The sequence below is a fragment of the Ostrinia nubilalis genome, chromosome 11 (genome assembly GCF_963855985.1).
Source record: "Ostrinia nubilalis chromosome 11, ilOstNubi1.1, whole genome shotgun sequence".
Taxonomy (NCBI): Eukaryota; Metazoa; Arthropoda; class Insecta; order Lepidoptera; family Crambidae; genus Ostrinia; species Ostrinia nubilalis.
Window position 1 is genome coordinate 15,932,672 of NC_087098.1, and position 22,349 is coordinate 15,955,020.

At 38.8% G+C, this 22,349-nt stretch overlaps 1 protein-coding gene across 1 annotated transcript; it reads right to left on the minus strand.

The window, feature by feature from the left end:
• Positions 1-1,028: 1,028 nt before the first annotated feature.
• On the minus strand, positions 1,029-17,582 carry LOC135076000 (formin-binding protein 4-like). Its single transcript, XM_063970446.1, has 10 exons — positions 17,112-17,582; positions 16,379-16,513; positions 15,942-16,125; positions 15,510-15,804; positions 14,181-15,080; positions 12,585-12,718; positions 7,554-7,677; positions 5,691-5,840; positions 2,754-2,987; positions 1,029-1,898 (listed from the first exon to the last, which is right to left on the minus strand). The coding sequence occupies exons 1-10, from the start codon at positions 17,317-17,319 to the stop codon at positions 1,803-1,805; spliced, it is 2,460 nt and encodes an 819-aa protein (XP_063826516.1). The 5' UTR covers positions 17,320-17,582; the 3' UTR covers positions 1,029-1,802.
• Positions 17,583-22,349: the final 4,767 nt, after the last annotated feature.

Consider the following 22,349-nt stretch of genomic DNA (forward strand, 5'->3'; position numbering starts at 1 on the left):
CAAAAATTTTTGTCAGGCGCAAGAAGATTTTAACCAATGACGATAGATGGCGCTTTTCCACGTCCTATGAAAATCCTAAATATTTTACGGGACCCTATTTTTTTCCAAAATAAAATTTAGCCTATGTTACTCGTGAGTTATGTAGCTTTCGAATGGTGAAAGAATTTTTAAAATCGGTCCAGTAGTTTTTGAGCCTATCCATTACAACTAAACAAACAAACAAACAAACAAAGCTTTCCTCTTTATAATATTAGTGTAGATAATAGGTAATGATCCATCCGACCGATTTTGGCCATGGCGACCACTCCGACTCCTACTTAGCTGTCTTGGTGGCGCTGGTGTGATAAATAAAAATATAATGTGTATCGAATTCCAAACTCATGAATACCTAAATACCTTATTATATTCTACCTTACCGGAGGTACCTATTTACCTAATCTTTTTTGCACATTACTCAATATTAAGTTACACAATGTGTTTCTTTTGTTAAGGTTTTAAGGTTCAATTTTGAATGAATCATTCAGAATGATAGCCATTCAAATCGTAGGTATACTGTCAAGGGCTGACCCTCGTCAGATTTAACCAAGGTTCAGACGGCATGCTATCCGCCAAGGATTTACTCAATGTTTTATACGTTTGCACAGATTTGCACTATGGTTTGCACCTCCGATAAATGATACCTTTTTTATTCTTCTGCATCAACTTTGCGAGAGGTTTCTACGTTTTTAGTGACACTATGGTACTTATTTATAACTAGGTTTCCGCCCGCGTGGAATTTTGTCTGTCACAGAAAATCTTTATCGCGCGCGTCCCTGTTTCAAAAACCAGGATAAAAACTATCCTATGTCCTTTTCCGGGACTCAAACTATTTCTATGCCAAATTTCATGAAATTCGGTTCAGTGGTTTAGGTGTGCAAGCAAGACAGACAGACCGTTACTTTCGCATTTATAAATAGTATAGATAAACTTTTTCATAACACAAAACAGAAGCTAAACTTAGACTAAATTTAGGTGATATAAAAAGACACTAATTTTTATACGTTTTATTATACAAAAAATATTTACAAATGTATTTTGTATTCTAATTATAAATGTATATTTACAATTAATTGCCCGTAAATATAGTAATTATTGACGTTTTAAACTTTACTTGTGATTATAAAACTGTTTTTCAAACAACACTTATGTATAACTAGTTATAATCAGATTTTATTGTTAGGTAAATGGAAATTTGTATTGCATGTCGTTGCACTCAATTCCTTAAATTTTCAGTTTAACAATTTGCTTAAAATATTAACATGTTTAAATGCTTTAGCTATTACAAAATATATGGATGTTATTTTTAAATTAATAGACCTTAAGGTCACAAACAGCGTAAATGTTAATATTATGATTAATATAACATCACATCGGACATACAATGAGAAACATTTGTCACGCGCCATCTAGTACTAAATCAAGTATACTAATTTGCTTGAAATACTATAGCAACGCCATCTACATTTTAGCGCGTGACCTACAGCCAAAATTAAGTTTTTTTTAATAAAAATTCACTTCAGTCACATCAAGACACACCACGATACAAACAGTAAAAGTGGTTTGACCAGCCACTGTTACAAAAGCATGATGCATTCCAAGGCCCTAGTTCGGTATGGGCGAATATGAGTCGTCTGCTACATAGCATAAGCTTTACATTCCAAAGTAGCATGCAACTTCGTTTCTGTATTTACATTTCAACAGATTTCTAGCGAGTCCTATGCTAAGTTATAGTGATAAATATTGTATTGAATTATAAGAGGTTTTTAGTCCGAGTTGATCTCTTCGGCCACCTGCTGCCACTTGGCTACTAGGCTGGAGACCGATTTGTGCTTCATGCCGATGGATGACGATATCTTCACCTGCAATAAAGGAAAACATTTGTTATTAAATGAACTTAAACAGTGCAGGTCATTTTACTTATTACTTCTGTGACCAATTTATTCTTCCCATCTCTTCACTTCCCATCGTGACATTTATGCTGTACTGTACAGAATACTGTGTATTAAGATTTTCGCAAATAGTTTGTCAGGATAATTTAAAAATCAATACTCATAGCTCAACTCAGAGCAGCAAAATAACTTTGTCAAGTTAGTATTAGCAGGCCTGTTCATCTCCGCGAGTTTACATCGAAAACAAAACACGCACGATGGCCCACCTACAGGATACTATTCGACAAGGCCTCACATACGAGCGAGCATTGACTCACGCACGCGTATTCTTGTGTATGATGGAAGAAAATAAAGAAAATGGTGTACTAAATACTGTGCAGTATTTAACTGCCTAAATAATAATAAAAACACAGAATGTACTTTTTTAAGTTGCCTCAAGACACTGAGAGGTAAATAAGTAGTTAATACTATTCATGATAATTTATGCTAAATCATGTATTTCCTCCGCCATTTTCCGCAGTTTGGCACCTCACGTCACATCATTTTACGGAAGTAAGCCCTATAGCTTCGGCGCAGTGCCGATCACTGACGTTTGTCAACAAAATGGTGCTTGACTCTTGAGACAGGCTAAATTACACCATATTGTTAATGACATTGAGCATACATTTTTTTAAATACCTTCGCGAAGTAAAACTTCTGTACGTAGTACTTATTATTATTCTGTGGTATTAGTATAAGAATTATTATCAACATTCTATCTCTACTTCTCAATCGGTGAGGACTACAGCCACAACTCGGAATGATTGAAAAATACAAACGACATACCTTCGACTTTTTCTTCGTCTTGACTTCCTTTTCTTTCTCCTTCTCCTTCGGCTTTTCCGTTTCTCTCTTTCTCTCCTTGCCTTTTTCTCTATCCCTCTCTTTCTCCTTATGTTCTTTGGGCGGCGGCGGCGGGGAAGCGGGCGGCGAAGATTTTGGCGTGACGCTTTTCTCCAGCTCGGCGATATCCTTGTAGAAGGATTGAAGCTCATCGCCAATTTCGTGCTTCGGTGGTTCCTAATAAGACACAAAATGCTATTAGCTTTATACATTTACGGCAGGAATGTTTTCCACAACACCAAAGGTCTTTTTACAAAAAGTTAAGCACAGAATGGACACTGGTTTAAATGACATTTGTATACTACGGGACTATTCCCACCTCTCGTTCCCACCACTGCAACTCCTGTGTAGCCAGGATCTACAGCTTGACCGCCACAAAAACCCAACCAATGAAGGTCAAGTTTGTCCCGGGGGAAAGTTAAACTGTCATTGGACCCGCAACGAAATTAATCAGAAGAACATAGGAGGAGTTCGAAATTAAGGTTCGACTTCCCTCCATTGCAAAGCGGATGACAGGTGACAAACAAAGGTTTAAAACCTTTAAGAAAAGATTATGCACCACGTACAATAAATTAAATTAAGGGGGCCTATCTTATGAGCAATTAGCAACTACCTGCCAATAATATTTTTCACAAAATCGCTTAAAAGCACGGAAATTTTTCCTTGTCGCGACAAGATCGGTGTAATAAATTGCGGAAACAGATGTATGTTGTATTGAATTAAGCATTATATCACGTTCATGTTTCCAAAGATCACACTCCCACAAGATATGATGGGCAGACTGCTCATGACTGACATCATCAGTGGAACACTCGCAAAAAGAAGACGGAACTAGTTTGAATTCGTGAAGTTTATGTTTAAAGTTGCCATGTCCCGTGAGGAACTGCGACGAGCAATGGTCGATTTCTAACCATCGCCTAGTTAGACGTTCGCGTACATTCGGGAAGAATTTATATAAGTGACGTCCTTTGACTGACGTATCCCATCTTTTTTGCCATTCATTAAGTAAATCTTCTTCAACGACTTCTCGGGAATCAAATAATCGACTTATTATAGAACGATCGCTTATTATTATAGAAATCGGAGGTTATATTTTCCCTTGATGCGAAGTACATAGCCGCACGCTTTTGTACCTCTAAGTCGACCGGCAGTACACCAGCCAGGACTGGCAGAGCCTCCGTGCTCACAGTTCTGTAAGCTTTGCAAAGAAAAATCAATGCAAGGCGTTGACTTTGGAGTAGTTTCCGTCGAGCGGCTCCTATAGTAGCTCTGTCAGCCCAAACTGGTGCACCATAGCAAATGGAGCTTAAATAAGTGGCCGAATATATTACTCGGAGGATTTTAAACGTTAGACCCCACGTCGAGGTTGAAATGTGACTTAAGGCATAAAAGTTCTTTTGCCATATGACATTTGTATACTGTCAATTTAAACTAGAGTAACTAGAGTTTAACTTTTTGTAAAGACCATTGAACCAGTCCGCCTCAACGGGGACGTTTAAGAATCTTCAGTTCCGCGCCCTTTCTGCTGGACGATAATTTTCAGGGAGGCGTCATTCTGTCACTACGAGGTAGGTGCGGTCACATATTTATCAGAACTCAGTGCAGAAGACTTACTGGCGGCAGAGGCGGCAAAACCTGGTCGTAGTCCGGCGTCGTCAGGTCCAGCCACACCGGCGGCGGCGGCCGGCGTCAGGGTAACTAGACAATTCAACATTCGTTAATTGCCTCAACACGACTACGCAAATGCAAAATTCAGCACATGAAAATGCATGATACATAACGTCATCCAGTTTAGTAGATACATATACCTTGGAGCGTGGCGAGTAGATGAAGAGCTTTCAACGTAGTGATTGACAGCAGCAGGGGACTTACTTGTGGAATCAACTTACCAGATAACCTCATAACGGTTGCAGGAAGGCGCTGGATGCAGGCCCCTGCCAAACGGCCAATCAGGAAATCATTGGGGCTTATGTTCAGCAGTAGACTTCCTCTGGCTGAGATGATGATGTTGATGAAACTTACCAGAGTTAACGAAGACTTATGCCCACAGGCATGGCAGCGTAAGGCAGCAGGGTCTTGATCAGTAGAGTACATGCAGTCACTATCGCAGCGACAACAAACGCTCCCTATCTCCTGAAACGTCACTTATCGGTGGCGGCGTGTCGTCCTAGTTGGGGGAAGCCTATGTTCAGCAGTGGACGTACTCTAGCTGAGATGATGATAATGAAACTTACCAGAGTTAACGAAGACTTCTTGCCCACAGGCATGGCAGAGTAAGGCAGCAGGTCCTTGTTTCTGCTCTCAGGCATGGCAGCGGGGTTTTCAGCAGTAAAGAAGTAGAGTAGAGTCAAGTAGGGGTGAGAAACACAAACACTACCTATCTCCTGAAACGTCACATACCGGCGGCAGCGGCGGCGGGTCGTCCTAGTTGGGGGAATTCTATATTCAGCAGTCGACGTCCTCTGCCCAAGATGATGATGATGATGAAACTTACCAGAGTTAACGAAGACTTGTCCTCCCAAGCACTTCAGCAGAAAAAAGACCAGTAGAGGTACTGTTGCAACGATGACAAACACAAACGCTATCTATCCCCTGAAACATCACTTACCGACGGCAGCGGCGGCAGGTCGTCCCAGTTTGGAAAAGCCTATATATTCAACAGTAGACGTCCTCTGGCTGAGATGATGATGATAATGATGAAACTTACCAGAGTTCACGAAGACTTCTGCCTGCCTACCCTGCATTGCAGAGTAAGGCAGCAGGGTGTACCATGCCTGGGTAGTTTTGAGCAGTGGAGAAGAAAAAGTAGTCACGCAGGGATGAGAAACAAACGCTACCTATGAGAAACAAACGCTACCTAACCCCTGAAACGTCACTTACCGGCGGCAGCGGCGGCGCGATGTCGTCGCAGCCGGGCGGCGGCGGGTCGTCCCAGGCGGGCGGCGGCGGCGTGCGCGGCTTGGCCGGCGGCGGCGGCGGCGGCGGCGGCGCGGTCGGCGGCGATGGAGGCAGCGGTGGTAGGGTTTCCTCCTGTTGCACATAATGGAATTATTAACTCTACAACTTAATCCAATGAATTTGAATGTAATGGCAGGCCTGTTCATCTCCGCGAGTTTACATCGAAAACAAAACACGCATGATGGCCCACCTACAGGATACTATTCGACAAGGCCTCACATACGAGCGAACATTGACTCACGCACGCGTATTATTGTGTATAATGGAAGAAAATAAAGAAAATGGTGTACTAAATACTGTGCAGTATTTAACTGCCTAAATAATAATAAAAACACAGAATGTACTTTTTTAAGTTGCCTCAAGACACTGAGAGGTAAATAAGTAGTTAATATTATTCATGATAATTCATGCTAAATCATGTATTTCCTCCGCCATCTTCCGCAGTTTGGCACCTCACGTCACATCATTTTACCGAAGTCAGCCCTATAGCTTCGGCGCAGTGCCGATCACTGACGTTTGTCAACAAAATGGTGCTTGACTCTTGAGACAGGCTAAATTACACCATATTGTTAATGACATTGAGCATACATTTTTTTAAATACCTTCGCGAAGTAAAACTTCTGTGCGTAGTACTTATTATTATTCTGTGGTAATGGTGCGTCCACACTGGGCGAATGGGCTTGCGCGGCAAACTCGACATCTTGCTCACTCAAGAGCAGGGTGAGCAGGATGTCGAGTTTGCCGCGCGAGCCCGTTCGCCCAGTGTAGACGCACCATAAATTGTATCTTATTAATGTACATTAGTGTATATTAGTGCACAGTCATGTGCAAACGACTGGCTCTAAAAGTAAATTGCCACCTGAACGTGGCCTACTAAAGCAAATGACAGTAACTGCGGTACAACCTACGATTTCAAAGGTCGATCTTGGAAAGCACCTGGATGGGCAGGGAAAAAAACCAGGCCTTTGTCAAGCAGTGGACGGAATTATGTTAAAACCAACTACGTCGATTTTCAGTCTGATCCAAGCACTGGCATGTTGACAAAAGAACTGAACTGACCTTAGCTTCAACCCCAGGATGCGGCGGCGTCGTGCAGATGTCCATGTCGCAGTTGGTGGAAGCAGGATACTCCCACTGCATCAGGCCGTCTCTTAGACTTAGTCGTTTGGACCGAAGCTAGTTCGATCCTCGATAGATTTGGATTATTAAGCGCTTTGGAGGTTATTTCCACTAACCTTGGCTTCGACGCCAGGATGCGGTGGCGTCGTACAGATATCCATGTCGCAGTTGAAGCAGGATACTCCCACTGCATCAGCCCGTCGCTCTCTCGCTCGTAGAGCATACCAGATAAATCCTAAATCTGATATGTGATGGAAGTTGAGTATATCTAATCCAAGTGCCAAGTAGACCTATCACTGACCTTGGCTTCAACCCCAGGATGCGGCGGCGTCGTGCAGATATCCATGTCGCAGTTGAAGCAGGATACTCCCACTGCATCAGCCCGTACCTCTCTCGATCGTAGAGCATATCAGATAAATCCTAAATCTGATATGTGATGGAAGTTGAGTATATCTAATCCAAGTGCCAAGTAGACCTATCACTGACCTTGGCTTCAACCCCAGGATGCGGCGGCGTGGTACAGATATCCATGTCGCAGTTGAAGCAGGATACTCCCACTGCATCAGCCCGTCGCTCTCTCGCTCGTAGAGCAGATAAATCCTAAATCTGATATGTGATGGAAGTTGAGTATATCTAATCCAAGTGCCAAGTAGACCTATCACTGACCTTGGCTTCAACCCCAGGATGCGGTGGCGTAGTGCAGATATCCATGTCGCAGTTGGTAGAAGCAGGATACTCCCACTGCATCAGCCCGTCGCTCTCTCGCTCGTACCGGTAGCGCCCTTCCGACCTGCGGTACACAAAATCAACGGTTGAGGCACACGTAAGGAAGATACGTAGGGACGCCCGGTAGATTTAGATGTCGGGGAATCTTAAATCGGGGTATTTTATCAGTGTAGTTGGATGTTTCTTGGTAAGTTCGCATAAGCCTTGTTAATTTGTCATGTTTTCATAGAGCAATGGTTCCCAAACAACTGTAACCGAACAAATTCAACTTTGGTCAACGGCGCATTGTATGCGCGCCCGTAGTAAGGACGCGGAAAGTTATGGAGCACTTTGGTCGTTACTGAATAAAGGATTAAAAGCGGTAGAGGCTCTAAAAAGTTTGGGAGACACTGATCTAGATCTCAAATAGTTGACTGATGAAAAGTAAACAATTTTACAATATACTACAGATACTGCTCTAAGCAGTCACCTCAATTTGTAAGATAACGCTCACTCTGCGGCTAATTGAATAGATGTCTAGATGATCAAATAACAATTTAAAATTCCCATCAAACCATCTAAAGGTATAGGGCTGACTTACGTCACTAACTGAATTACATTTTATTGCATACTAAACCCTTTCTTATCCCTTTGTGTTTGCTTTCATTTTACTTTGAACGCAATTTACTAAGGACTTTTAAAACCAAACACAAACGTCGTCTCGAGCGATCAGTTTCATGCAGAATTGGAATTCTTTTGAAACCGATTCCATCTAAGTCTGGCCACCTGGAAAAGACCAAAGCGTATTATCTTGAAGTGTTAAAATTAAATGAATTGTGTTTTCTTACCAAATCCGCGGCGCGCAGAATCTTGTCCGGCTCGGCTGGTCGGCAGCTTTTTCTAATGTCTTCGTAGACTTCTCATTATAGTTAAATACCAAAATTATGCAATTAATTAATTACATTGCCAAAAATATTTCTATGGAATACGGATAGAGGTACTGGTAACAGAACTGTTTTTCATCGAAATTACTCTAATTATTCAACTGCAAATATATGAATGTTCAACGTGCAGAGAAAATAAGTATATCAAAAGCAACAGACAAATATTGTAGTAAGATTTTTTTCAATTACATATTACAGTAGAGACTCATATATTTGCTGTTGGATTTAAAATAATACCTAGCTAGGGCAATAATAACATAACAGTAAAAAACTCAATTAATTATGGCATTCTGTTTATTACGGTATGAAAATTGTGTAAATATAATTTCAATAAAAGTAACTTCATCACAGTTTTTCAGATCACAGATCAATCAGAAATATCACATGATATCAATATCAAGTGGGACAATATCATAAGCGAAAGAAGAAATCATAGAAACCACAACTAATTATTATTAAAAAAGACATAATTCAAATTCAAATTCAAAACGTTTATTGCATGTCACATTACAATTTCAACCGATGTCATAACATTTATTTATTATATTTCTTTAAGAAGCAACAAAATCGATTTCATAAATAACTAGCTGACCCGGCGAACTTTGTTCCGCCTTAATGGCAATAAATAAGCAGACTTTTTTTTTATTTCGAACGGGATAAAAAGTATCCTATGTCCTTCTCCTGGCTCTAAACTACCTCCCTGACAATTTTCAGCTAAATCGGTTCAGCCGTTCTTGAGTTATAAGTGGAGTAACTAACACGACTTTCTTTTATATATATAGATAACAAAATCATTTACTAAAACTTTTTAGCTAAATCTTCTAGTATTTTTTACTTTTTCTCAAAACCATAAATATGTCACTATTATAGGAACAAAGCCCGGTGATGCAAGTCAGTAATAGTCATTCTGGAGCATTCTTCTAGGATATTTTTTCATACTTCGCATCCTTGGTATCATATTTTGTATCCTCGTACATTTCCGTGTAATAAAGGCGATAGATTTTGTATTAGATTTTCAATCTCAACTGTCTCCAAGTCCGTTATTTTATCATTATCAACTGCCGCTTTTGGTTTGTACTAAACTGAACGGCTTGGACTGTTATTCGAGTTCAAGTGAAATAGTCAGCGTAAGTCTGACGAGGTCCACCCTTCCCATGTCAAATGTAACGACTTCTCATTTGAAAATAAAGTTTAACTCTTGGCACTTTCATTATCAAACTCGCGTTTCTATGTTTTTTTCGTTCACCGACAATGTAATTATATGTCACTTGATATTGAATTTAAAAACAGTCTTGTAACATTTGTAAATAAAATAACATTTACAATTTAAATAACAATCATAAAAAAATCCAAAATTCACAAATTAGATAACAATATAAATACCGACATGAATCACACAATAAATATCTGCCTCACAAGGAAATTATTCCTCTAAATACGAAAATAATAAAATAAACACGTTTTGTTACCTTGCTGTGAAACAAACACCCCAACAAGTATGACGATTGGTTAGAAACATGGCTTCGTGGTTAAAAGTCCAAATAAACTTTAGTGTCCAATAAAATGGTTTTTAACTCCCAAGCTTTCCTCGTGCCCCCACGGTTATGCTCCATTTTACGAGTCTAATATCTATGGTGAAATTTTGTAGAAATGATCAGTAAACTAATATTTTTTGCTTGACTCGGTTCAGTAAAAAAATATGATTGATGACGATAACGATTTGTAGTAAAGTTTTTCATGAGTGTAACGACTCTTTTGGTTTCAGGCGGGTAATGATAATGATTTTTAAAAATTATATGTCTATGCAATCGCGGGCTTATTTTTCACATTTAATTTTATGAATTACGCATCGCTGTGGATGCTTCTATCAAGTGAGTTTTCGTACGAGTTTACATGACTCCACAGGGAAGTGTACAATTCGTCAATTGACATACTTTTATGAGTTATCAAAACGCGATTTCCGATTATCCAACTGTCGCTAATCTATTCTGGCTGAAGTAGTAGGCTAGATGGCAAAATTTCAATTATTTGTCCGTAGACAGATAATTAGAAAATATTACTCATATTTTTTATTTTCTTTCATAATCAAATAATAACAGTGGTACATCGAGTTGAAATGGCGGGTTATGTCACGCTTGAGTAGATTTTTTACTCAAAAGTGACGTCACGCGACATTTCAACTCAATATAATGCTGTAATTATTCGATTATGAAAAAAAATCAAAAATATGTGTCCAAAATGTTTTTATCTGTCTGACGGGTTCAATACAGAGTAAATACAAATGAGTAGGTCATCTTCATAGAAACGCACTGAGCGCGGTTTGTATGTGAGCGCGCGCCAATACGTATGCGGCGCGCACGCACACACTGACAAAATTCAGCGCACCTTACCGCTAATCCACGCTAAATTTTTTCAGTGTGTGTGTGCGCGCCGCATACGTATACCTACTCCGCATACGTATACCTAGATGACCTACTCGTTTGTATTTACTCTGCTAAATAGAATTTCGATTTCAATAGCCAATCATCGCTATTCAAGGACACCGTTACATCGCTCAAGTGACGTGGCACAAGGGTGGGGGCAGCCCCGTGGCTGGCCGGCGCGCGTACCTCTGGAAGACGCAGCGCCAGCCCGGCGGCGCCGCGGCCGCCTCGTGCGTATGTGACGTCACAGTGAAGTGGTTAACGTTAAACGTGCCGCATGCGAGGTCTCATTTAAGCGGTCGTACTATAATAAACGTCGCGTTAAGACCGGTGTCTTACTACACTGGTCATCATAAAAATCGACCCACCCGCGACAAGCACTTTCAAACGTATGCATCCCCACTTCCCACCAATATTACTATACTATATTACCATTTAAAGGCTAGTTCTAAACTTCATTTCATTAAAGGAAAGGTTTTTACCCCAAAAATGTGTCTGTAGAAGAATCCAGAGTCACTTCTTCAAAAAATGGGTAGTTACGCTTGAGCCAACTTTTATGGCTATAAAACTGTTAAGTTGGGATTAATCGCTATCCATCTGTTAAAGAGGACACGTGAGATCATTATTTGGTTTTATAACCATAAAAATTGGTCTAATTGATCCCAGAGGTGAGTCCAAAGTGAGGTCTTTTTTCAAGTTTTTCAAGTCACATTTATTGTATATGTTAATCGTTTATTAGGAAACTAGCGGCCGCCCGCGACTTCGTACGCGTGGATGCCGTTTTACCCCCTTCATCTATCTTATGCGGTTTAGATTTTTTCATACAAAGGTTTTTTCCCGCTAAATTTTCATAATATCCTTTTGTAACTAAGCTTTAAGTTTACTAAGGTACCTGCATGCCAAATTTCAAGCGTCTAACTTAAGCGGTTTAGATTTTTCATACAAAAGGATTTTCCCACTAATTCCCGATCCCGTGGCAATTTCGGGAATTACTTGTTGTAACTAAGCTTTAAGTTTACTAAGGTACCTACATGCCAAATTTCAAGCGTCTAACTTAAGCGGTTTAGATTTTTCATACAAAAGGATTTTCCCGCTAATTCCTGTTCCCGTGGGAATTCCTAAGTATACTATAACCTGCCCAGGAGTATAAAGAATAATTGCACCAAGTTTCGTTAAAATCCGTCGAGTAGTTTTTGTTTCTATAAGGAACATACAGACGGACAGACAGACAGACAGACAGACAGACAGACAGACAGACAGACAGACAGACAGACAGACAAAAATTTTACTGATTGCATTTTTGGCATCAGTATCGATCACTAATCACCCCCTGATAGTTATTTTGAAAATATATTTCATGTACAGAATTGACCTCTCTACAGATTTATTATAAGTATAGATTAAATGTGTTTTTCTTAAAGGATATTTATTGGGCTTTCAAATAACACCAATATTGTTGGGGCACCATGATTGTGTCAGTAGAAACGAGTTTTCCTGTAAAACGTAGGTGGGCCGATTTTTGTGATGACCAGTGTATTTTAGTAGAAATCAGAAACCCTAGTCAAGTCGTTCAAGTGGGGTCGCACAACCGTGGGGGCAGCCCCGTGCGTGGCCGGCGCGCGTACCTCTGGAAGACGCAGCGCCAGCCCGGCGGCGCCGCGGCCGCCTCGTGAGCCGCCAGCGCCGCGCGCGCGCCGCTCACCCAGCGCCGCCAGTAACCGCCGCTTAATGCGCCCGCGCGGAATGCCAGCGCCAGCGTCTGATAACAAGATAAGGAATGGTTTAAGACATTTATGCCCGTTTTCACCATCAATCCCTAATTTTTAAGTGACCCCTATGGTGACAAATAACAGGCATTTTGTTTTCATTTCTTTCTTTCTTTTCAGCCAAATGACGTCCACTGCTGGACAAAGGCCTCCCCCAAGGTTTTCCACAATGAACGGTCCTGCGCAGCCCGCATCCAGGCTCTTCCCGCGACCTTTACCAGATCGTCGGTCCACCTAGTAGGCCTGCCCACGCTTCGTCTTCCAGCCCGTGGTCGCCACTCGAGAACTTTCCTGCCCCAACGGCCATCGTCTCTACGAGCTATGTGCCCCGCCCACTGCCACTTGATTTTAGCAATTCTGCAAGGATTCGATCACGCAGGGAAACTCCGAGCATAGCCCGCTCCATCGCCCTTTGGGTGACCTTGAGCCTTCTTATGAGGCGTGAGGCGTGATCGAATCAGAAATGAGGAGATCCGCAGGAGAACCAAAGTAACCGACATAGCTCGCAGAATTGCTAAAATCAAGTGGCAATGGGCGGGGCACATAGCTCGTAAAGACGTAAAAGAAATATAAAGTCAATTATATGTAGCACTTCTTTTCTCCAAAAACTGACTGTAATATGGAGAACAAACACTAAAAAATAATGCTTCAACCACACCAGTGCAGATCGCCATCGCCGGCGCGATTACGGCGCGATCATAGGGAAATGACAGGTCGCGTGAACTGGCTTACTCCACTATTCCCCATTGACAATCCCCGTCAACGGGGATTAGTGAACTTTTTGTTCACTATTCCCCGTTAACACCAATTGGAGTTTATAATGTTAAAAATAAAATCCTAATATAACGGGGAATAGTGAACAAAAAGTTCACTAATCCCCGTTGACGGGGATTGTCAACGGGGAATAGTGGAATAAGCCCCGTGAACTGTCATGGGTCGCGCGACCTTTCATTGACCCTTGATCGCGCCGGCATTGGCGATCTGCACGCGTTGATGTGGTTGAAGCTTTATAACTGTATGGAGAACAAACACTAAAAAGTAAGTAAGGGGTTCGGCTCAAATAAATGTACGTTCACCCAGGCCATAACAGCAAATTTATTGACTAATACCTTATTCATCAAGATCGTAGAATATTTAGCGATTTGTGCAGCGCAACAAGAATCTTTTGATTTTAGAATCATGCTAAATACATGATGATCTCTGCGCTAATTACATAATATTTCGGGAATTCTAAAATCAACTTTAGACATCCTGCAGACTATATAGACTTTTAGTCTAGTTTTAGTTTGACTCTCTCAATATTAAGAGTGAACCTTTGAAGGTTGAATTGAACTATCTGATATATAATATCTGACATACCTAAAGCCAACATCCATTATAAAGAAATAAACTGTGTCCTATTTCTTTATAATGGATATTTGACTTAACTTAAAACTATCAATAAATAATTCATACCTGCATCTGAATCATCATCTCTTGCACTGGAGACACGGGATTTGGCTGCAACTGATTCAAATATTTCAGCTTGGACTCCACCAGTTCCGACATGTCATCCAGATCTTCATCTTTCTTGTCCTCGTTCAAAATCTCTCCCTTCGTAAACATCAAACCATTGCCATAACTTATTGTGTTTGTTTTCTTTGTACTAGTATCAGCCTCAGTATCATCTTTACTGAAACCTAATCCGGTCCTTTCACTCGTGAAACCTTCAATAAACTGTGAATACTTCGTAGTATACGCTGGAGTCTCGACCTTCTTTGGTGGCAATACCGAATTCGATATTCTTAACTTCTTTCTGGAAGTATTTTCTATGTTTTCTCCAGCACCCATAAGGTACAAATTAGTACCTTTCTTTTCAGTGACAATTGGATTCTCTTTTACCTCTTTATCAATACCATTCTCTTGTATGTTTGCAGAGCTAGGAAATAATGAAGTTGTGGGCGCATCTACTATATTCTTACTACTAGGGAATAACGGTTTGATTTCATCTCCAGACGGTGACACATTTCCATTGCTACGAGGCGAATTTCTTGCACTATCACTTGTTTTAACTTCTTCACTGAATATGTCAATTTTATTTTTGACTTTAGGCAATTCTTTCTTTTCAATTTGTTCTAATAAATCATCAATATCTCCGATAGACCTGCTATCTGTTTCTGTATCATTTCCTTCATGAACTACTAGGGGAGAGGATGCTTTTGAATTTGTTTCCGATCGAATTATTTCTTGTAATTCTGCTGGTAGCTCACCACCAAGCTTTTCAAGGAGTTTAGCTTTGTCTTTCAGTTTTGTTAGCAATAACGATTCATCTTGACTGTCATCGTTTTCAGTCGGTGTTGGAGTGGATGTTGATGTCTGAAAGAATAAAAATAACATAATTTCTGCTGATAATTTCTTAAAGATCCTAAAATTCTAGTTCTATCAGATTGAAAACTTAACCATCACATTGCTAGATGACAAATCCAATAATTTTGAGAACAGTATTGATCTTACTAGGACTTCTGAAATAATTTGTTGTACAAATTATGGCAGAAATGCATGAATAAGATCACTAAGAAAGCCATGTGCAACCATTAGCATTTTGAGATAAATGAAATGATCACAAATGGTGGAGTAAATACTAAAGTAAATAAATCTTCACCTAGACACTCTCAAAAGAATTAGAATGTCATACTTTTAGCATTTTCAGGTGCAGAAACTCATCATAAGAAAGGAAACTTTAAAAAGAAAATAAATTAATCGTTAAAAAAATCTGAGTTATTTGTGCTACAAAAATCCAATTACCTCTTCTATAACGGGTGCAGGTGGCGTCTCTTTGACTTCTTTAGGTGTCTCTACTAAGAACTCAGGAGGAATCTCTGGTCCAATAGGGACTGTGTATTCCTGATTTGGTGGCAGAGCCGGTCCAAACTCTTTCGGTTGCGATTTGCTCTTTGACTTTTTAGTTTGAACCTTGGGCAGTTTAGGCGGCTTAGGAGTCGTAACCGGTGGTGGCTTGGGTGGAGATTTCACTGGACTCTCTTGCTCATCATTAGAATCAGAGTCCGAGTTGTGATATGATGTGATTAATTCTATTTTGCTGGAAATAAAATGGTTAAATATTAAAATTAATGTTAGAATATGAGGAAGTAGGTATAAAATAAACTGACGTAACATCGAAATTAATTACACATTCATTATCATTACTATTATAAACAACTGTATAAATATACTCACTCTTCATCCACATCACTAGCTCTCCGTTTGCTACCAGCTTTGGTAGGTTTGTCTGTGGGAGTAGTAGTTTTCTTAACAGGCTTGACAGCGGGAGGTTTCGATATCACTTTGGTCTGTGTATTCTGTTTCTCAGCTAAGGCTTGCTGGTACAACTGCCACTCTTCAGCTGATACTTCTGTAGCTCCTGAAATTATACAATAATGTGTGATAATTGTCTTAACAGTCACGCAAGATAAGCAGGCTAACAATTTAAAATTAGAAGCATTTCTTCAAAAGAATATTTATTGTGAAATAATCAATACCTAGAAACTAGAAGGAACTAATGGTTTGGGCTCGGTTTTGTTATTACCAACTTTCTCACTTATTTGATTGAGACCATATTGACACTGTGTGTGTATTTACTGCACCAAAACAAATGTATTCCAAAAATATCTTACCTGACGTATGTAACTGTTGCTGGGCCAGCTTCAAAGCTAGTAGATATTCAGGAGGAGCCTCCCAAGTCACTGCATTTGTAACTTGGTTCCAGTAATATGTGAAGCCACTGTTCTCATCATAGCATGCTGACCAGGCTGAAATTTGATAAGAATACATTAATTTCAAGTTCATTAGTTTAATAACTTGGCACAATAAATATAATTCAAAATACTACAGGCCCGTAGTCACAAATGTCTATAGAATCTTGAAGTGTCTGGCTAAGTTAGTATGCTTTGTTTTATTGTTAAATGAAAAATATAGACTTAAAAAAACAACACAACATACTCAAAAGTTTATTATTTGTATCAATGTGTCCACATTGTGGTATTATTAGCAGTCATGGTATTTTATTCTGTTGATGATCATTGAATAAAGCGAAATATTTATATTCACAAAGAAATACCAAAGGGGATTCCTACTAACATAGAATAATATTGTTATCAGTTATTAGAATCTGTTTACTAATCTGCATAATATTTATTCAATAATCAAAATATCAGATGCAACTTTGGAAGTTATTTCACAAACTTACGAAACAATGATTATAATGTGTCATTTATTAAAACGCATTTTGATGGTCATCTCGCGTTATTTGATGCGATTTAATCCTTGAAAACATTGAATAGTAACTTGCAATACATTTGTAGGTTATAATAATATGCAGTATTATTGACAAACAGAGATTTTACTCACGACAGTGTGGAATCGGAGCCGGATGGATAGCACCAGATTCTGCTGCGTATGCGGTCCCCGGGGGCGGTGGGCCAGCAAAGCATTGAGCACCAGGACCAGTTAAATTGCCTTTACTTTTCGTTTTTGAGTTATCTCCTCCGTCATCAGAATCATCATCTGAGTCACCGTAATTGCCAATTAAACCCGCTAGCGCATTAGCTTTACTCATTTTGTTAGATTCCAATCCAAAAAGATTATTAGGTCCGAGAACACAGCTCTAAAGCGACTTGACAAAAATAGCACAGTAGTTTAGGAATATTATCTTTAAAAAGTATTAAACGAACACTAGCACTTTTAATCAGTTGCACGACATTCTAGTTCTGGTTCTACTTTAAACACAGTTTCACTTCACTGTTGTTGCATTTTTGTCAAAATACTGAATGGTTTTTTGCTTTTTGGCATGAGTTCGCGTCAAAAACGTCGTGGTGATTGGTGAACCACAGACTAGATGACAGTGCGTGCTGTTTTTTTTAACATTATTATTACTCTGTAGTCTATGATTAATGGCCTATTCCCCTATTCCAAAGTCTTTGGCCAACCAACAACGAGTACGCAAACACGCCACGAGAGAGCGCTACTCGTATCAAAAGTAGAAGACGCGGGAACTACCAACGACATTCAAAGTAAATGGCGCGCGCGTGCGAGTGAAAAACCGCAACAATAGTGTCAAAACCCGTTGTTTTCACGAAAGATGTTGTGAATTGTGCAGCGTGTGTGCAACAAGATTCGTAAAGTCTATTGGATGTAAGTCCCGGCCGGACAAACTTCAAAACCAGGACTTGCAAATAAGTGTCGACCGGCAGCGTTGGCCAAGTAAGTTCCTCCAAAACTTCCTACCTGTAGCCATGCTCTATGCTTGTAGCGGGCCAGTCACCCCCCAGGTCCAACTTTCTTCAAATTAAAATACCTTTTACAGCCTTTTACTTATGTTAAAAGTTATCCGACGATGGTAAAATCAGCCCTAAAGCGTTCGTTCGTAGCGTTCTATTTCAAACAGCTTCATACCCTATTTAAATAAACACCTTGAACTTTAATATTTTGTACACAAATAAATAAGGTATTAAGTATTAACATTAAGTAGTTAAATAAAGAATAAAAATGCGATTTATTTTGTAAGTTTTATTATTATTATTATAGGCACATCGCAATGTAAACATATAAAATTTAATTAAGTACCTAATACATTGTTAAATATAATCTGAAGATAAATCTTTTACAAATAAGTAAGCATATTATTTTAATATTGTCTTACTTATTTCAATTCAAAATAATAATTACATTATATCACTTCTGTGATCAAATAAATTGCAGGTAAGTAAATACAGACACTTTTAATTCAGTAATTTTTATTCAAAAGGTAACTTTATTGAAAATGGCAAACTAATTTAATTGTTACATAAATATTAATGTATAATAAAGCTTGCCAGAGTTTGATGAAGCAGTGGAAGCTTTAAGGTTACATGGCATGTGCCCGGATGAGAGCTTACATTGATTTTTCAAATATAAATCTATAAAATAATCAGATAAAAACATGTAAATGGTACAAAATGCATTACAATTAAATAATCTTAATTAATCTATCATTTTAAAATTATTATACACATTTTGTTTCTATCGTATACTTAAAACTATCATTTTGTTGGTAGGTTACTTACATTTACTAAGCAACAACAGCTTTAGTTACTTTGTAAATTATGACTTATTTAAAAAATATGATATTTATGTTGCGTAGTACAGAAATGATGCTCTGACCGCTAAAATACAAAATGACTGAAGCATTTCTTACTGTGGCTTATGCTTACTTACGGTCTTATTCATAATAAAATGCTAATATAGGTTTAAAACCTACATTAGCTAAAACGTTTGATAGGCTTAAAACACTCTTATAAACCTCTGATAAAAAACGTTATTCATAATCGTTTATAAACCTTTGATAGCTAAAACAGAGTTTAATATTTTCTTTCCACAGACTATACAAAAAGAATGAACGAAAACAGCTTTTTTGGTGATTTAACTTGGTGGACCATGTAAAATCATAGACAAATCGCAGAAAAAAAAAACAAAAAATTGGCAGCTGTGACGTTTTACTTACTGACATTGACATTTGGCACGAAAATTTAATAAAGTTTTCGGTGAAAAAGCGCGGGAAACGGCGAACTGAGTAGGCGTCTTTTTTTGGCTTTTGTAAAATTAATTTGAATTAAGGATCAAATAAGTGGTGTATTGTATATATTTTGTTACTTTTTATCTGTATTTACGTAGTTTTTGTGTAATTTCATCAGTTATTCGGTAAGTCATTGCATTTTGATTTTTTCGTGATGTGTGAACCTGACGACCCTGGGGGAGGCGTAGTCCCCCAGGCGTCCAATTTTGTTACGATTTCTAATAATTTAACCGATATGGAAACCGATGGATCATTATTTGACACGGATGGGTCTGGAAAGAATGTAAATTCAAAGAATAAACGTAAACGTTCCTCTGTGCAAAAAGTTTGTAAACACTGCAACAAAAAACGGAGAAGGAATCGAAAATCTAATTTAGGCGGCACTGCTAGTGAATTTGAATGCCAATGTATTAATGAACTTACTACTCTAACGCAAACCGCTTCAACTCCTATTGATTCTTCACAAGTAGGTGATACACTTGTACCAGGTCAAAAGACTAGTGAAATTTTAGGTGCTAGTGAAACACGTACTCCTGTAGGAAGAGACCTTTATGTAGCTACTGACTTAGCCCCTTACACAGTTCATGTGCAAAAAGAACAATCCTCTCCAAACGAAAATTGCACCTTACACCCCGTATCATTTGGGCATTTTCTCAAAAGAAACAATATTAAAAACATTGTCAATGGCAGTCTTAAAAGGATAGGTAGGAACAGAATTTCAATTGCATTCTCTAAATTTGAGGATGCCAACGCTTTCCTTAACAGTAACTTGCTGAAATCAAATACTTACAAAGCATTCATACCCACATTTAATGTGACACGGATGGGAGTCATCAGAGGTGTACCTGTTAGCTGGAGTGATGAGGATATTATGAATAATATTAGTGTTCCTACAGGATGTGGAAATATAATCAAGGTAAGGCGCTTAAAGAAAAAGACAACTTCTATTGGCAAAACTGAATTTTTGCCAATTGAAACTGTCGTAGTGACATTTGATGGACAAATTTTGCCAAAAAGAATATTCCTTTGCTACAACTCTCTTCCTGTGGACCTGTATATTTACCCCACAATACAATGTTTTCAGTGCTGCCGATATGGACATGTTAGGAGTCAATGCCGTTCGTTAGCGAGGTGTTTTAAATGCGGAATGGGACACACTGGTGACACTTGTGATGTTGACGAAGAAAACATAACCTGCTTCTTGTGCTCTGGTCTTCATATGGCCACGAGCAGGAAATGTCCTGAATATGTTAGGCAAAGAAGTATCAAAGAATCCATGGCTAAAAGCTGCATAACTTATTCAGAGGCACTAAAATTACATCCTCCGATATCAAAGTCATTTGCTGATGTTTTGGTATCGGGGCGTTCTGGCCAACAAAATTCCTTGATTCCTCTCAGCCCACAGCAACCGCATACTAATAAACAAAACACTTTAAACTCCTCATATAAAAAAACAGTTCTCATAAAGCCTAGAACACCGCATAGGCCTGGTAAAGGTTATGATCGTCATGAACACGAAACACTAACTAAAGACTACAGTACTCCTATCTCCCCCAGTAGAAGCATTCTTAATAATGATAATGATTCAACTCATGATTCAAATAGTTCACTTTCTAACCTCTCTATTCGAGACCTTATCATTGCGCTTATCACATCTTTGACACATAACAACAACATATTACCGTCCAACGGTGCCATACCGAAAAACAACCGACCATCCCAATTAAACCGTGGTTTTTCAAATCCTATTTACCTAAAATTTCTACTACGATTCTTATTCGTATGAGACTGGGACATGTGTGTACACCTCAACATTTGGCACGAATTCACATTATCTCTGATGATACTTGTGAATGTGGAGATGAAGTGGGCGATCTAAATCATATCTTCTTTGCCTGCCAAAAATATGATTCCTCTTCCTTTATCCAGTCATTAATATCCCTCCGTGTCCAACTACCTACATCCATAATTTGTCTGTTATCCTCTAATGATGTAAATATATATAAATGTATTTCTATGTTTATTATTACTTATGATATTAAAATATAGCCTGATACGGCTATATTTTATCCTTTTTATGTCATAAACATATTTTCTGTCTAATGTACATAGTAATATGATTAGTTATTAAATATTATTATCCTGTAAACAATAACACCATTCCTGCCTGATCCTTCAAAATTTTCTCTCTTCCCGGGTATTTTCCTATAAAATCCGTTTCCCAACCTTTACACCTCGTCATTGGCAAATGCACAAGCCGTGCGTGCCAGAAAAAAAAAAAAAAAAAAAAAAAAAAAAAAAAAGTTTTCGGTTTTTTCGATCAACTCCCAAGTTTTATCAAACTTTTATAAAACTTGGGATTGTATGTTCTGGATTCTGTACCTCTTACCCTGTACTCTGCAATAAGCTCTTACGACGACCCGGCTAGTTACATCGGATACTAATTATGTCCATGACGAAGGAGAACAGACCGCCTAAAAGGCAACGATCAGAAAACTGGTTGGAGGAAGATAAGGTAGTACTTATTTTTAGCCTGATAAAGTGCCTACTAATTTTTGTAGCATGGTTTTATTTATGTTTGACGCCTAGTGTTTGCTTTTCAGTATTTGCTGAAAGAGTTGGTGAAAGAAAGAGTAAATGCAATCGAAAATAAAAATACAGACACTAACACGAATAAACGGAAGGTTGCGGCTTGGGCTGATTTACAAACAACGTTGGTACATCTTTTGATTTCTGCCTTCAATATAAAATTTTGCCTTTACCTGTAATTCAAAATCCTGTCATTTCTTTTTCAGGTTTAATTCAATGTGCGCTGGTATGAACCGCTCCATTACCCAGTTAAAATCGCAATGGAGCCTCATAAAAATCAGTGCGAAGAAAGACAAGACCATTGCTAGGCAGGCTCAAATTAAAACTGGCGGTGGTCCACCATTATCAGTGCCTGACGATAGGGCTGATGATATAGCATCTTGGTTGCCCAATGAATTTGTAGTCGATGTTAACAGATTTGACTCGGACTCAAATAAAAGTGAATT

Bases quoted from the DNA above. Each gene is read 5' to 3' on its own strand.
- LOC135076000 (XM_063970446.1), bottom strand. From the start codon at position 17,319: ATGAGTAAAGCTAATGCGCTAGCGGGTTTAATTGGCAATTACGGTGAC. The intron at 12,719-14,180 runs GTATGAATTATT...TCTTGTTATCAG, and splicing joins AGATGATGATTCAGATGCAG to ACGCTGGCGCTGGCATTCCG. The intron at 1,899-2,753 runs GTATGTCGTTTG...CCTTTATTGCAG, and splicing joins AGACGAAGAAAAAGTCGAAG to GTGAAGATATCGTCATCCAT.